Raw genomic sequence first — 13563 nt, forward strand, 5'->3', positions numbered from 1 at the left:
TGGCTCCGTAAGAAGCATTTGAAAGTCCTGGAGTGGCCTAGCCAGTCTCCAGACCTCAACCCCATAGAAAATCTGTGGCGGGAGTTGAAAGTCCGTGTTGCTCGGCGACAGCCCCAAAACATCACTGCTCTCGAGAAGATCTGCATGGAGGAATGGGCCAAAATACCAGCTACTGTGTGTGCAAACCTGGTAAAGACCTATAGTAAACGTTTGACCTCTGTTATTGCCAACAAAGGTTATGTTACAAAGTATTGAGTTGTATTTTTGTTATTGACCAAATACTTATTTTCCACCCTGATTTACGATAAATTCTTTACAAATCCTACCATGTGGATTCATGGATTTTTTTTTTTTTTTTTTTCACATTCTGTCTCTCACAGTTGAAGTGTACCTCTGGTGCAAATTACTGACCTCTGTCATCATTTTAAGTGGGGGAACTTGCACAATCGGTGGCTGACTAAATACTTTTTTGCCCCACTGTACGACTCGGTTCTGCTTCTATGCCCCATCTATGTTTACTATTTCCCACCAAGGCGTCTAGACTTCTGATTGGCCAACATTTCTACACGGTTAGGAATATATCGCCACATGTTGCTTTGGCATGTTCCTAGCAGCGTTTTTCTTCATTTTTGCGTTTACGTGTGGACGGGATTATTTTTTAAACAAAAAACGGAAAATCTCTGTTTTCAACAATACCCGTGTACGTGTGGACGTAGCCTTAGAGAAAATGATTTCTTCAAGTAATTGCTGATAAAAATAGTTATACAAGCTATTGTATAACATGAGGTGTGTTTAGATTACACACACTGCTTCTGCATTTTGGCTTAGATTTTGTTAAATAAATATTGACACACTGTAAAATGTCATGTGGTGTTGCTTATCAGAAGTTGATTTTAAGGCATGCTAAGCATTAGATGATTTTTTCCATAATATGTAAAAATGACAGAGGATTTGCATTCTTTTTACCATGACTGTGACCTATCCAGACTTATGCCTACTTACACTGGTAACTATAGGTCACTAGTACATACAAAGATGTCACTATGACAAAACAGACTGTCAGTCTTTCCCTCTATGACATTATTACCTGCATAGGGTAAAGCTTGCTTTAAATACATAAACTTAAATGTTTTAATGTCCTGGAACTCTCTGGTTCTATGTGAAAAATGTCCAAGTATCCAAGGGCAGAAAAAGACTCATTATCCATTTTGCTTTAAGTGTCAACTTGGTTTTAATTTATAACATTAAGGCTACTGATTTATTTAAGAAAGAATAAATTCTTCATTCAGAATTCGGATTTTAAACCTGATAAAATGTCAGAAAAGACAGTAAAGAAAATTGTTAATTTTTCCTTATACTTATAGTAAATGAAGTAATACAGTAAAAAAAAAAAAAAAATTTCCCCAAAATGTATTATGCTTAATATTTAACACTGTGAAAATTAGCATAATTCTTGATCATATTATTTTGTTTAGTGCACTGTACAACCCAGCCACAGGAGGGGAACACAAGCCAGTGGACTCCTGGTGCCATTCCCAAGCCTACATAAATGGAGTCTGGAAATCAAAGGCATGATGTTGAATGTTGTCAGTATGCTTGACCCACAAGTTGGATATAAGTTAGAAAAAAAAGGAATTTTGAAGTAAGTTAGCTAATCAACAGAGTCTCCAATCGACATGTAAGTGAAGGGAACAGGAGTGATGAAGAAGGAATAGGCATTTTTATAAAATAATATTTTTCACATTGCTTTCATACAGTAGGTTATTCTCGACATAACTGTGCTTATGCTCTTTTATGAAATACACAGAAAACCAAGTAAAATTAATTGATCCATACCATGATATGTTGTTGGGTGTTGATTTATCCTTTAATGATTTCACTGAATTATGAAATAATTAAAATTATTTCAAACAACATGTTTTTGAAATTTTCTTGTTTACTTTTAGTGAGTATGGTGCTTCCCACATCCCTGAAAATCAGAAATACAAACTTATGATTTAAAAATATGTAACAGAATTAGAATCATTAAAACATTAGAGCATGTGTCATGATGTAACTTTCTGACTGGTAAAACCCAATTATAAACCCTGAAAAGTAGAATCACAGGGGATAAAAAAGGTTTTAAAACATGAATTTGCCACTATTATCATGATTTTAAAAATCTAATTTTTAAACAATTTAGCTAAAATATAGGGAATCAACAACCTGTCAGCCTTTTGTCCTCATTTTATCTCCTCATAATGCTCATATGTGATGACCAGGTGAAATAAGGACTAGCTTGCCTGGCCAGGAGAGCTCCCATTCACAGCACAGCAAGCACCATCCATTTCCAAGTGACAGATCATTACAGCTCTGATGGTCGACAGATGGTGATGAATTGGCACTGATACCGGAGCTGGACAATTTTAGAGGCAGTCAGTTGCGCAAACTGCTTTATCACACTTTCTCCATGATGTTGCCATCCAGTGGGTGCCAAATGATGTCGGAAACACCACAAACCTCCTCCCACTCTCCAAGCTCCCGAGAGAGTAATACTGAAGGGATCATCCTTGAGCTTGTTATTTGAAGCACAAACAGATGTTTGATTGGATAGAAACAGTCACAATTCACTAAAGACGCTGAATAACATCCACCATATGGCAGCCTAATAACATCTAACAAATTGCATGCCACATTGATAATACAAACACACAACAACACCTGACCTCATCCCGCTGAGTAATGCAAAGAAACAGAAGCTCTAATGATCTCATGTAGTTCACCAGTTAAAAGGAATAAGTAAGACGGTGAGGAAGCCATTTATTTATGTATTAACCAATGCTGTCATCTAGTGGTCTAAATCTAAAGGCTTGAGTATTCCTTAACTTCTATTTATGTTTTTTTTTTCTGTGTAGAAGGAAAAACCTCAGATTAACTATCCTGCATCCATTAATGTATTTATATAAGTGTCATTTAGGATTTCTTTGAGACTTTTATTGCCGCTCAGTTTTCATATATATTGTTTGTAAATACATGGTCTTTTTAGAACAATAGTGATGATGTCACGGTGACACATCATATCTCATTTCTTCTACTGGACTATACAGATTGGATTACTACTAGATCAGCGGTCCCCAACCTTTTTTGCGCCACGGACCGGTTTATGCCCGTCAATATTTTCATGGACCGTCCTTTAAGGTGTCGCGGATAAATACAACAAAATAAAACTAGTACCGGTACCGAAAAAAAGAAAATTTATTCATAACACAGGTGAAAAGACCAAGGAAAACCGAGTACACGATAAAAACGATAACAAAATAACGCTGAAAACCGATTAAAAACCCTGAAAACTATACATTTCACACCTGAACCTCAACTCTCGCGGCCCGGTACCAAACAACTCACGGACCGTTACCGGTCCGGGGGTTGGGGACGGCTGTACTAGATTATATGCAATACATTGATTATAGAATTTGTTGTAGAACATATTTTAACACACAGACACATGCAATATGAACCTGCTGGCTCAGTGATTAATCAGTGACTTGACCTAACCACACAATGGTTACTCTGCATTCACACTACAATTTTAGGCTGAAACAGCTCATCCAGTAGCTTACACCTGCGTCATCAACCGAAACGGCAGAAACAGATCAGGTGACTGACTTGACACACCATTTTTTTAAATGATATTATTTGGAAAAACACTTCTGTACTATCACTCACGCCAACTGAAAGCCAATCTCTCTCTAGTGCATGCAATGGGTGTCATTTACTATATGGGTCATTATCCATATGGGACAGCATTGCTGCAAAATTGCTGAGGGAGCCATCTTAAGCCAAAGTGGCAGTTAAACGTAATATCTGGTTGATGAGTATCAACACTAGGACTGAAGACAATGAAAAGACTTCATTAACTGTATTACCTATGTACTTACCAAAGTGACTTACTTAAACACTGATAAACAGCATGTGTGGACAGTCTTTTTATGGAGTATATGCGGTGTTGCTTTTGTTCCTTTTCGAGTGTAAAATGCATTTATAAGTCAAAGGACTGCTGTAAGTAGAATACAGTGGCAGTATATAGTAAGAGTTTCAGGATAAAAAAGCCCAACTGAGTACATTTTGAGTACATCTCTTCTTTTTTGTTAACTCCAAATACAATTCTTCAAACTAAAGTCATCAGAAGGCGTGTGCTTAGCAAAAGGAAACATTTGATTATAAGGTTTTAGTTGAAAATCTATCCTATCCTTTAAACACCCCAGTCGGAGAGATAAATGTAGGTTAAGTGGTATGTTGTTATGTAATTTTCTGACTGGTAAAATCTAATGATTTAGACTACTTTACCGGACAAGGGGGTCACTGTTGTTTCGCACCAGTGTGCATATGGCATAGAGCTAGCCATCAATACATCAACCATTAGCTGGTAAAGTAAAGTCCCACAATGAACCTTTAGTCTGAGTGGCTTGACGATCACCATTTGCATTTGGCTGAGAAGATGAGAAAATCTATCCTTGACTTATGTATCACAAGGTAGAGATATTTTAAGCATAACATTTACTTTTGATTGAAAAACCTCTTACACTCTCTTGCTTTGTACCTTAGTATAACAACTCCTCTGTAGCCAATATATTGCAATAAAACATGTTTCCCCTGCCTTGCCATTTTCTATACTGCCCTGTATTATGTTTTCCTACAAGCTAAATAGTTGAGTTTAATCCTATGACCCATTGTTAACCCAGAAAATATGATTCCTTCCCTTCCTTTTCTCCTTATTGTCTTGAATTTATCATTTTTTCCTGAATACTTTTTGTCCCTGTTTCCCACCTGTGCTGCCATTTCTTTTTAATAATATTAGTGCATTTACTTCCAGTTTACAAAATGCCACCTCCACCCGATCTCATTTAAGTTACTCCTTGGCCAAAGCAGCTGCCGTCTGATTTCCCCTAATACCGAAATGTGCCAGTACCCAAATAAATTTAATTTCACTCCCCTCCTCCACTAGGTAGAAATACAGCAGGAGTGCTTCTGTAACAGGCCCTGTTGTTGTGAGCGTGAAGACGGATTACAGTCCTGTAAAACTAGAGAAATAATGAGCAGAGGAGACGTGCCTCCGCTCGCCTGGTCAGTCTTGCCAGAATTTATTACACAGGCACCAGCAAACATCTTTGCTTCTTTTGTTACTTAGTTTACCTATAGCTGTCTGGTTTCCATCAGTTGTGTTCACCATTAATCAACGAACAAAGAAGGCAAATTTGGTTTTAAAAAAATCCATCCACTCTCCTCTGCTTATCTGTGTCAAGGTCACAAATACAACAACAAATACAAAATGGAACCCACATTATCATGCTAATGGTTTGTTATGAAGGAAGAAATCTACATCCTTACATACTGAACTTTCTAACATTTCTCATGAAATCTAGAAGAAATTAACCAAGTGCATTGAAACTAAACATTAAATGAACTGAAGCTTTGGATCGTATGGGAATGACAGTGAATACTAAAGGACAATAGTGTCTGCCATTACCCACACCTATAGTGTACTTACTCAAAGTGGAAGAGCCGACGTAGCCTAGATAAACACAGTGAAATGCACTGCACATCATAAACTCAGCCTCAATTAACATGAGATAAACGTCACAGTATTCAGTGTCTGAGTGAAGTCACTTGGGTGAGTAATGAACTGTTTCTCCCATCTAAAAGAAGCTGCACAGTCCTGAAAATAAATAAATAAATAATAAAAATCTTTGAATAGAGGAAAACAAGAGTTACTGAAGACAAAACTAAAGGAAGATAGACCCACAAACAAGCAGCAATTAAAAGAAACTGGATTAAAGGCTTGGCACGAAATAAAGCATTTTGGTGATGTCCATAGGTTCATCTAGTTATTCAAAACTATCCTTATATTTAAAATTATGTCATGTTCATTTACTTTTAAGCCCCTGGAAAAAGAGGGCAGTGTATAACAAATGGTTAGAACTTCTAAACAACAAGAGTCATGTATGGACATATTAGTTTTGCAAAATCAGGTAACTTGTTTTGCAAGTTTGACTTTGACTACAAGCCCCATAATCCACCTATTACCAGCTTTGGCGATATTCTTTAGGTTCCGTCCAATTGTTATTGAGATTCTACAATTGACACGGCAGCTAAGGCATGTCATTGGTTTCTAAGTGGTTTCCAGGAAGTGAACGCCACCGATCTAACCACCTCCCACATGTGAGCCCCCGTCGTTAGCACCACGCGCAGCGTGTAGAGGAGAGAGAAACCGGTCGGAAAGCAACGTCATTCATCGGACCACCGACTTGACGTAGCGCAGCAGACAGAGAGCGGAGCGGAGCCGCGTTGTCCGAGGCAGGTAAAGTACCATCCAGTATATGCCAATATTCATAGGGTCTAAAAAGCTGGCAGTTGGTTTCCATATTGTTTCCAGGGGAACACGAGGAAAGTAGGTCGTATTAGATAAGAACAGGGTGGACACTAGGGCCTGGTAGACTGTAGGCCTGTTTCCCCCGCGCTCTGCATTGAGCAACACATCCCGGTTTGAGTCTTTCCTTTACGGTCAGTCCAGCTGCCAGCACTGGCAAGGTGCCTTAACGGACACCGCGCCACTAGTTTGGAGAGGTACACGGTTCAGCGATAGATAAATTAATTTATCCGATAACACTGTAAACGATAGTCAGTTTGTTAACTGGCGGGTGCAGCGCAGATGTTTAGCTCTTCTTTTTCCACGTCTTTCAGGTGCTGAAGCGATCACAGCAGAAAGATGGCGGACGACCCCAGCGCGGCGGATAGGAACGTGGAGATATGGAAAATCAAGAAGCTGATCAAAAGTTTAGAAGCTGCCCGTGGGTAAGTAATACATTTTTGTCACATTTCGAGGTAATTGTCTGGTCGGCAGTACTTGAGTTTAAGGGTTCGGGTGATTGTGTCAATGTATACCGCCGCAGCAGCTGGAAATGGTATAAATGGGGCCGAATTTGGGAGTGGTTAGCTTAGCATAGCTAACTTAGCTAATCGTTGCTTTTGCTTGTCGCTAGTTAGCCAATTGCTAGGCGCTAACGGATGTCGCATTTAATCTCCCTGGAAGTTGAAAACATGGTTTATTTTGGACAAAACACATTTTTTTGTCAGTGTTTATATTTTGTAGCTGGCATTCCGAAGATTTTTATTCAGTTCAAGCTAGTAAGGTTGATGCTAGTTTTGTTGCTAATGAGAACCGCTAATAGACGTCATCTTTGGAAAGAGGCCGGCATGGGTGTCTTAAACAAAAAAAAGCAGAACGTTGACGAAAAAGGGAAGGCCGGCAAGCTTGTAGTTACAGTTTCACAGTCCAAATGACGTTCGTCTGCTCTTTTTACACGCAAATCATACGACAGAGCCTCTTAATTTCCTCTAGAGTCCACTAAGTTAGTCACCTCATGGCAGCCGAACTGCTTGCCAGTTCATTACAGCGTTACTAGTTTCAAACTGGTCAGGTCAAAAAGAATTCGAGATCAGTTGTTGGCCGACTGGGACATTGTGGGCCTCTTGAATTATCAAACAAGGCATGTGAATGTGGGTGTTACTTCACTGGCTTGTAGCTTGCTCTGCGACAGTTTGACGTCTAGTGTTGCGCAGAATTTGCTGTCCTGTGCTCCCCTGCCTGCCATGTCACACACTCAGTTGACTGTTTGCCCTACATTTATCCAGCCTCTTCTACCTGGCTGTGTGCGTGTCAGCCTGTACTGCTGTGATTCATCTGTTGATTGGTTGTAAATGAAAGGACAACAATGCAAAGTAGCAAGACTTAGTCCTTGTTTCAAGGACAAAGATTGTGTACTGTGTAACTGAAAGCCCATACCATTTGTCCCTCAACCTGCCAGACCTTGTCAAGGTGATATTTTGCCAAGAAGCATTGTGTATTTACAAAACTAAATTAGAGCAAACAATTACGCTATCTTGGAGGTAATCAACTGGTAATAAACATGGCTCAACTGGTTTGGCATAATCAAAGTTGATTATTATATGGCCTTGATATTAGATGCCAGTTTCACTATGGCATACCTAGGAGTGGCATAATTGTCAGTTATTCAGTCTATTCCATCACTTCTATGGCTTCTTGGCTGTGTACAAATGCTGTTATATGCACTAACATTACATCCTCACTTTCTCTATAGTAATGGCACCAGCATGATCTCTCTGATCATCCCTCCAAAGGACCAGATATCAAGAGTGGCCAAGATGTTGGCTGATGAGTTTGGCACTGCTTCCAACATTAAGAGTCGCGTCAACAGGCTCTCTGTTCTCGGGGCCATCACCTCTGTACAGCAAAGACTAAAACTCTACAACAAGGGTATGCATGTAAAAGAATGCCTATTTTCTTTTGGGAAATGGTAGTGGTTCTTGGGGGCAACAAAAGAAATTCATATTGGCATATCATTGTATTATTGTAATATTTTCAGCTATAATTGTTCCAAGGGGGTTTTTGAAAAAAGAGACAACTTAAAACATAGGATGTATTTACTTTCAAAACATTCAGCTCCAGTCCTCCTTTGAATATTCATGGTCTCTGGCTTTTTTCTTCCCTTCCCAGTGCCACCCAATGGCTTGGTTGTGTATTGTGGCACAATTGTGACAGAGGAAGGCAAGGAGAAGAAAGTCAATATTGACTTTGAGCCTTTTAAACCAATCAACACCTCCCTGTACCTCTGTGACAACAAGTTCCACACCGAGGTGAGAGAATTTCCTTAGTATTTTGATGCACATGCAAAATATTTTTTTAGAGAAACTCTGTGGTATGTAAACATCGCCTTGGTCTTTTTATTATTCTTTCTGTCTTCCGCATTCTTATGATCCGTTCTTCCCTCACTAATGTCCCAACACAGGCATTGACAGCCCTGCTGTCTGATGACAGTAAGTTTGGCTTTATTGTGATCGACGGTAGTGGGGCACTCTTTGGCACACTGCAGGGCAACACCAGGGAGGTGCTGCACAAGTTCACTGTGGACCTACCCAAGAAGCACGGTACTGAACTGGAATGTTTAGAAAATACATTTTACGTTGTTTGTTTTGTTTTTGTTTATTTGTTGTTGGGTTTTTTTTAATCTTTGCTTTGCTCTTTCAGGCAGAGGAGGACAGTCTGCTCTGCGTTTTGCTCGACTGAGAATGGAGAAGAGACACAACTATGTGAGAAAAGTAGCTGAGACAGCTGTCCAGCTCTTTGTGTCCAATGACAAAGTTAATGTGGCAGGAATGGTCTTGGCTGGCTCTGCTGATTTCAAGACTGAACTCAGCCAGTCTGACATGTTTGATCCAGTAAGTATGATGTAATGAAACAACTTTTTTTTTTCCACAAATTTCTCACTGCAGTGAATAGATGTCCAAAAGAAGGCTGGTGATCTTTTAAGTGTTTTCTCTGAGTTGTATAAATAGGTATATTTAATAACTATCTACTATTGTAAGAAATAAACACTGGTATTTGGTAGTAGTGATGAAATAGTGACATAGCAAGTTTATTTTAAACTTGGCACATGATGTGTGCAGCCATACTGTAAATGGAAAGTGCCTTCTTTAATTTGCCAGTAAGCCACTGATATAGCTAACTCTTATGTCTTTACAACCAATAATGGAATGTGGTTGCACAAACAAAGAAAGAGACAGATATGAAAATCTGCATATCCCACACTTCACTGCAAGCTTTGGTTAGCAGTTAATGAGTTTGAGGGATTTTCCAAGGCTTTGGGGAATATAACCAGCAGCATAGTCTATCATTATTGTCAGCATATTTATTGTGGTAGCTTTCTCTATTTTCTTTATCTTGTCAGCAACTTTGTTTGGTTCCTACTTTGTCTGTAAACGTTACTAACAACTCTTTGATTTCTACAGAGGTTACAGGCAAAGGTTCTGAAGCTAGTGGACATCTCCTATGGAGGAGAGAATGGTTTCAACCAGGCTATTGAGCTTTCAGCAGAGGTCCTGTCGAATGTGAAGTTCATCCAAGAAAAGAAGCTCATAGGTGTGTGTGTGTGTGTGTGTGGTTTTCTTTTTTTTGTTAAAGGTAAAATCTTCAAACTTTTTCCTGATGATTCTTCTGTATTTACAGGGCGGTACTTTGATGAGATCAGTCAGGATACAGGGAAATACTGCTTTGGTGTAGAGGATACACTGAAAGCCCTTGAAATGGGAGCTGTGGAGATTCTCATAGTCTATGAGAACTTAGACACCATGCGTTATGTTCTTCGTGTGCATGGGGCAGAGAGCAATGGAGCAGAGAATGGTAAACAAACAACTACAGTGTTATCTGCAGTAGCTGAGACAAAAAGCAGTAAATGAATTCTAATTGTGATCCTACAATTCAAAAGTTTCTTCTTTGTTCTTCAGATGAGAAGACTTTGTACCTAACGCCAGAGCAGGAGAAAGACAAGTCTCACTTCACGGACAAGGAGGTAAGTGCTGCGGAAGAGGAACTGATCTCTGGGAGTTAAGTTGGACCCATTGCCTGTGATGTTATACCTTACTAACGCTGGTTGCGTTTCTAGACGGGGCAGGAACATGAGCTGATCGAGAGCATGCCACTACTGGAGTGGTTTGCGAACAACTACAAGAAATTTGGAGCCACGTTGGAGATAGTAACAGACAAGAGTCAGGAGGGGTCCCAGTTTGTCAAGGGCTTTGGAGGCATTGGGGGTGAGCACACTGTTGTTTAATAACAGTTGAATGTTTGATCAAAATGAAGTTAGGAATATATTTGATATATGTGGTTCAGTGATGATTTCGTCATTGGGTTGTTATGATGATCTAGTAATTGTACTCGAGTATAATTCATGTATTATGCACTTGAAGATAGTAGCAGTAGAGAAGATAAACAGTTCCTCTTCTGCTTATTCTGATTCATGCTTCATCTTGGTACAGGTAAGGCCTCATATAGACATTGTTGTACAGTAGAAATTTGTATTATAGAGGGCTTCACCATGTAAAATAGGAGAATTGGGGCAGAGGCACTGTTGAATTGTTAGTTGTATAAAAAGTAGAGATACTTGTGGCAATTTAAATTGGTTTAGTGGTGTAATACATTTTAATGAGGATCCTAAAAGGATTTCAGGACTTTGTGCTTTTCACAATAGAAACACCATCATTCCAGGACCCCTAAAAGCACTGTTGTTGTTTTTTTTTTGAAGAAGTAGTAGTTAAATTGTTAATTTTCACCTAATATTTTAAATTAGAAGTAATTTTAGACAAAGGAAGCATTTAACTATTAGGGGTTTTATTAGTTATGCAAATGATTTAGGTTATTTAATTATAGGTAATAAACAAAATATATTTTAGAATTCAGTAATAAACAAATGGTACAAAACTATAATACCCAACACATCTAAATAATTGAATTATTATAGAAGAAAACTGTTATGGACAAGTTGAAGGAATTTTGCGTAACAGGTTATGGTCGTTATGCTAAAACAAAAGCATTTATTAGGAAAAGAGCACTATTGTGAAACTATTTGAATTTGACTGACGTCACAGTTGGCTGAAATAAAACAAACACAATTTCATTAATTATTGTGAAGTTTTATCGCAATGCACCTACACCTGTCTTATCCATCATCCACACTGTTCCACCTCAGTTTGTAGCTCAGCAGGCCTTGGACTCATTCATTTTAGGTATTCTGCTTTGGACTTTGCTTTTTATTAGGCCTGAGTAGATCGCCACACTCAGGGTTCTCTGCTCAGTTCAGCAACCCGTCTGGTTCTCCACATTCCACACTTCTCCGGCTCCATATCCCATCCATGACCTGTTCAGCCTGGCAGACATTCCTCGTCTTCTATCCAACTACAGTCCCCTGTATATTTATCAATGTTATCTAGCCAGCTCTGGCTTATGCAGTCTTCATATCAAAATGAGTGTAAATGATACATGTTGCTAGGCAACTGGGCAGGGTGAGTGGATTTTACATTAATTTCTGTGGGGTCAAAGTGACATGTGGTAAGTATATCTTTTTATTCCACACACTCCTAAATGATGAGTGAATCCATTTTTAGTTAGTCATGAAATCTTTTTTGTCTTCAGAGTTTTGTTTGTTTGATAACCCTAAAATGACCCCCTTGGCACTTCTAATACTAAAGTCTAATACTTTCAGAATTCATGTTTTCCCCTGCCACTGTTTAGCCAAAACAAGTTGCCATCATATCACACTACTTAATCTCTCATCTTTTGTATTCCTCAGGTATCTTGCGGTACAGGGTGGATTTCCAGGGCATGGAGTACCAAGGAGAGGACGATGAGTTCTTTGATTTGGATGACTACTAGGTAGTCTTGGACTGATATTGGGAGAAAAAAATGAATGAAGAAATAAGGAAATGAAAATGCCACCTCTCTTGCAGCAAGCGAGAGGTGCAACTGTGTTGACCTATATATATGACAGACACACCTTCCAGTTCACCTGTTGCATACACAAACTTGCACATACTTACACAACAAAATGCATCACACAGGCCGAAGAGGAGTGAGATTTTCTTTCATCCAGAGAGGGAGAAAGCCCTTCCTGAATAAATCCCTGCCTTAGAGTGCTGGTTCCTTCCCCTAGTTGGATTGGACTTGACTCATTTTTGTTCTTTTTTTTTTTTTTTTTTTTTTTTTTTTTTTTTTTCTCTTCCTCCCCTCGATTTTGAATGAACACAACAGCAAGTTCCCAGATTCCTCGTTGCCGCTGTCCCCGGTCCTAAGATGAACTTTGGATTCACTCCTGACATACAGAAAATATATTTTCCTTTAATGCATCGTCATGTCCCTATCCCCTCTCCCTTCCTTCTATGCTTTCTCTCTCTCTTTTTTCTTTTTCTTTTTTGCATTTCATTTTTTTACTGGTAACTGCTGCTGTTGTATTTTATGAGAGTGGGGGATTTTTTTTACCTGGGTTTCTGTAGAGAAAGGGGGACAAAGTATTAAATTTCAACTGCTGAAAACCATTGCTACCTCCTCATCTGCTGTGGTCTCACTCCTGTGCCATCTCATTTACTTAAAAGGCTGACCTTTTCCTGACAACAAAATTGATATGTTTTGTGAGTGACGCGTGCATGACTTTTAGACAGTTTAGTCATCTTATTCAATCGTCAGACTTGCCACATAATGTTGAAATTTTCTACATTTTAAATTTCAAAAGGCAGTAAAATCACATCTTTAATACAGCTATTCATTATAAATCTTGGCCTTTACATGCAGTCATCTCTTTAAATGAACTTCCCTTAAATGAAATATCCCGTGTACACATTGGATTGCATTTGTACATTTATCTGACCACTTTTATAAATCTAAATTAATTAAAAATCTCAATTTGTCATTGCATTCCTGCCGACAGTTTTTATAGGATGTGTTGGTCTAGAAAGTTGGTTTTGACATTTGCGTGTCGAATAGGGGAGCAAAGGTAAGAGCAAATGACCAGGTTCTCATTCATAATGCAAAGAGCAGAATTCGTGAAGACGTGTTCCCTTAAGATTTGTAGAGAATGACCTTGGTAAATCATGCCTTAGATTATAAATATAGCAAGCTGAGGAAGTAAACCTACACTGGTGAATGATGAGTTTTCTGGCTCCAGTTGCTGAGAAGGC

At 38.9% G+C, this 13563-nt stretch overlaps 1 protein-coding gene across 3 annotated transcripts; it reads left to right on the plus strand.

Moving 5' to 3' along the window:
• The first annotated feature begins 6179 nt into the window (after window positions 1–6179).
• On the plus strand, window positions 6180–12924 carry etf1a (eukaryotic translation termination factor 1a). 3 transcript variants are annotated; one of them, XM_085293906.1, is made up of 11 exons: window positions 6180–6337; window positions 6721–6831; window positions 8139–8314; window positions 8555–8694; window positions 8847–8985; window positions 9086–9276; window positions 9847–9976; window positions 10064–10237; window positions 10342–10406; window positions 10500–10647; window positions 12183–12924. In XM_085293906.1, the coding sequence occupies exons 2-11, from the start codon at window positions 6746–6748 to the stop codon at window positions 12263–12265; spliced, it is 1332 nt and encodes a 443-aa protein (XP_085150032.1). In that variant the 5' UTR covers window positions 6180–6337; window positions 6721–6745; the 3' UTR covers window positions 12266–12924. The 3 variants fall into 3 exon arrangements, with proteins under 3 accessions (XP_085150032.1, XP_085150049.1, XP_085150042.1); XM_085293923.1 differs by having other exon boundaries at window positions 6182–6333; XM_085293916.1 differs by lacking the exon at window positions 6180–6337 and adding an exon at window positions 6451–6603.
• The last annotated feature ends 639 nt before the right edge of the window (window positions 12925–13563 follow it).

This window comes from Mchenga conophoros, linkage group LG2, assembly GCF_057382185.1.
Source record: "Mchenga conophoros isolate Kocher_MC1m ecotype Shallow Benthic linkage group LG2, M_conophoros_male_GT1.1, whole genome shotgun sequence".
In the NCBI taxonomy this organism is placed as follows: Eukaryota; Metazoa; Chordata; class Actinopteri; order Cichliformes; family Cichlidae; genus Mchenga; species Mchenga conophoros.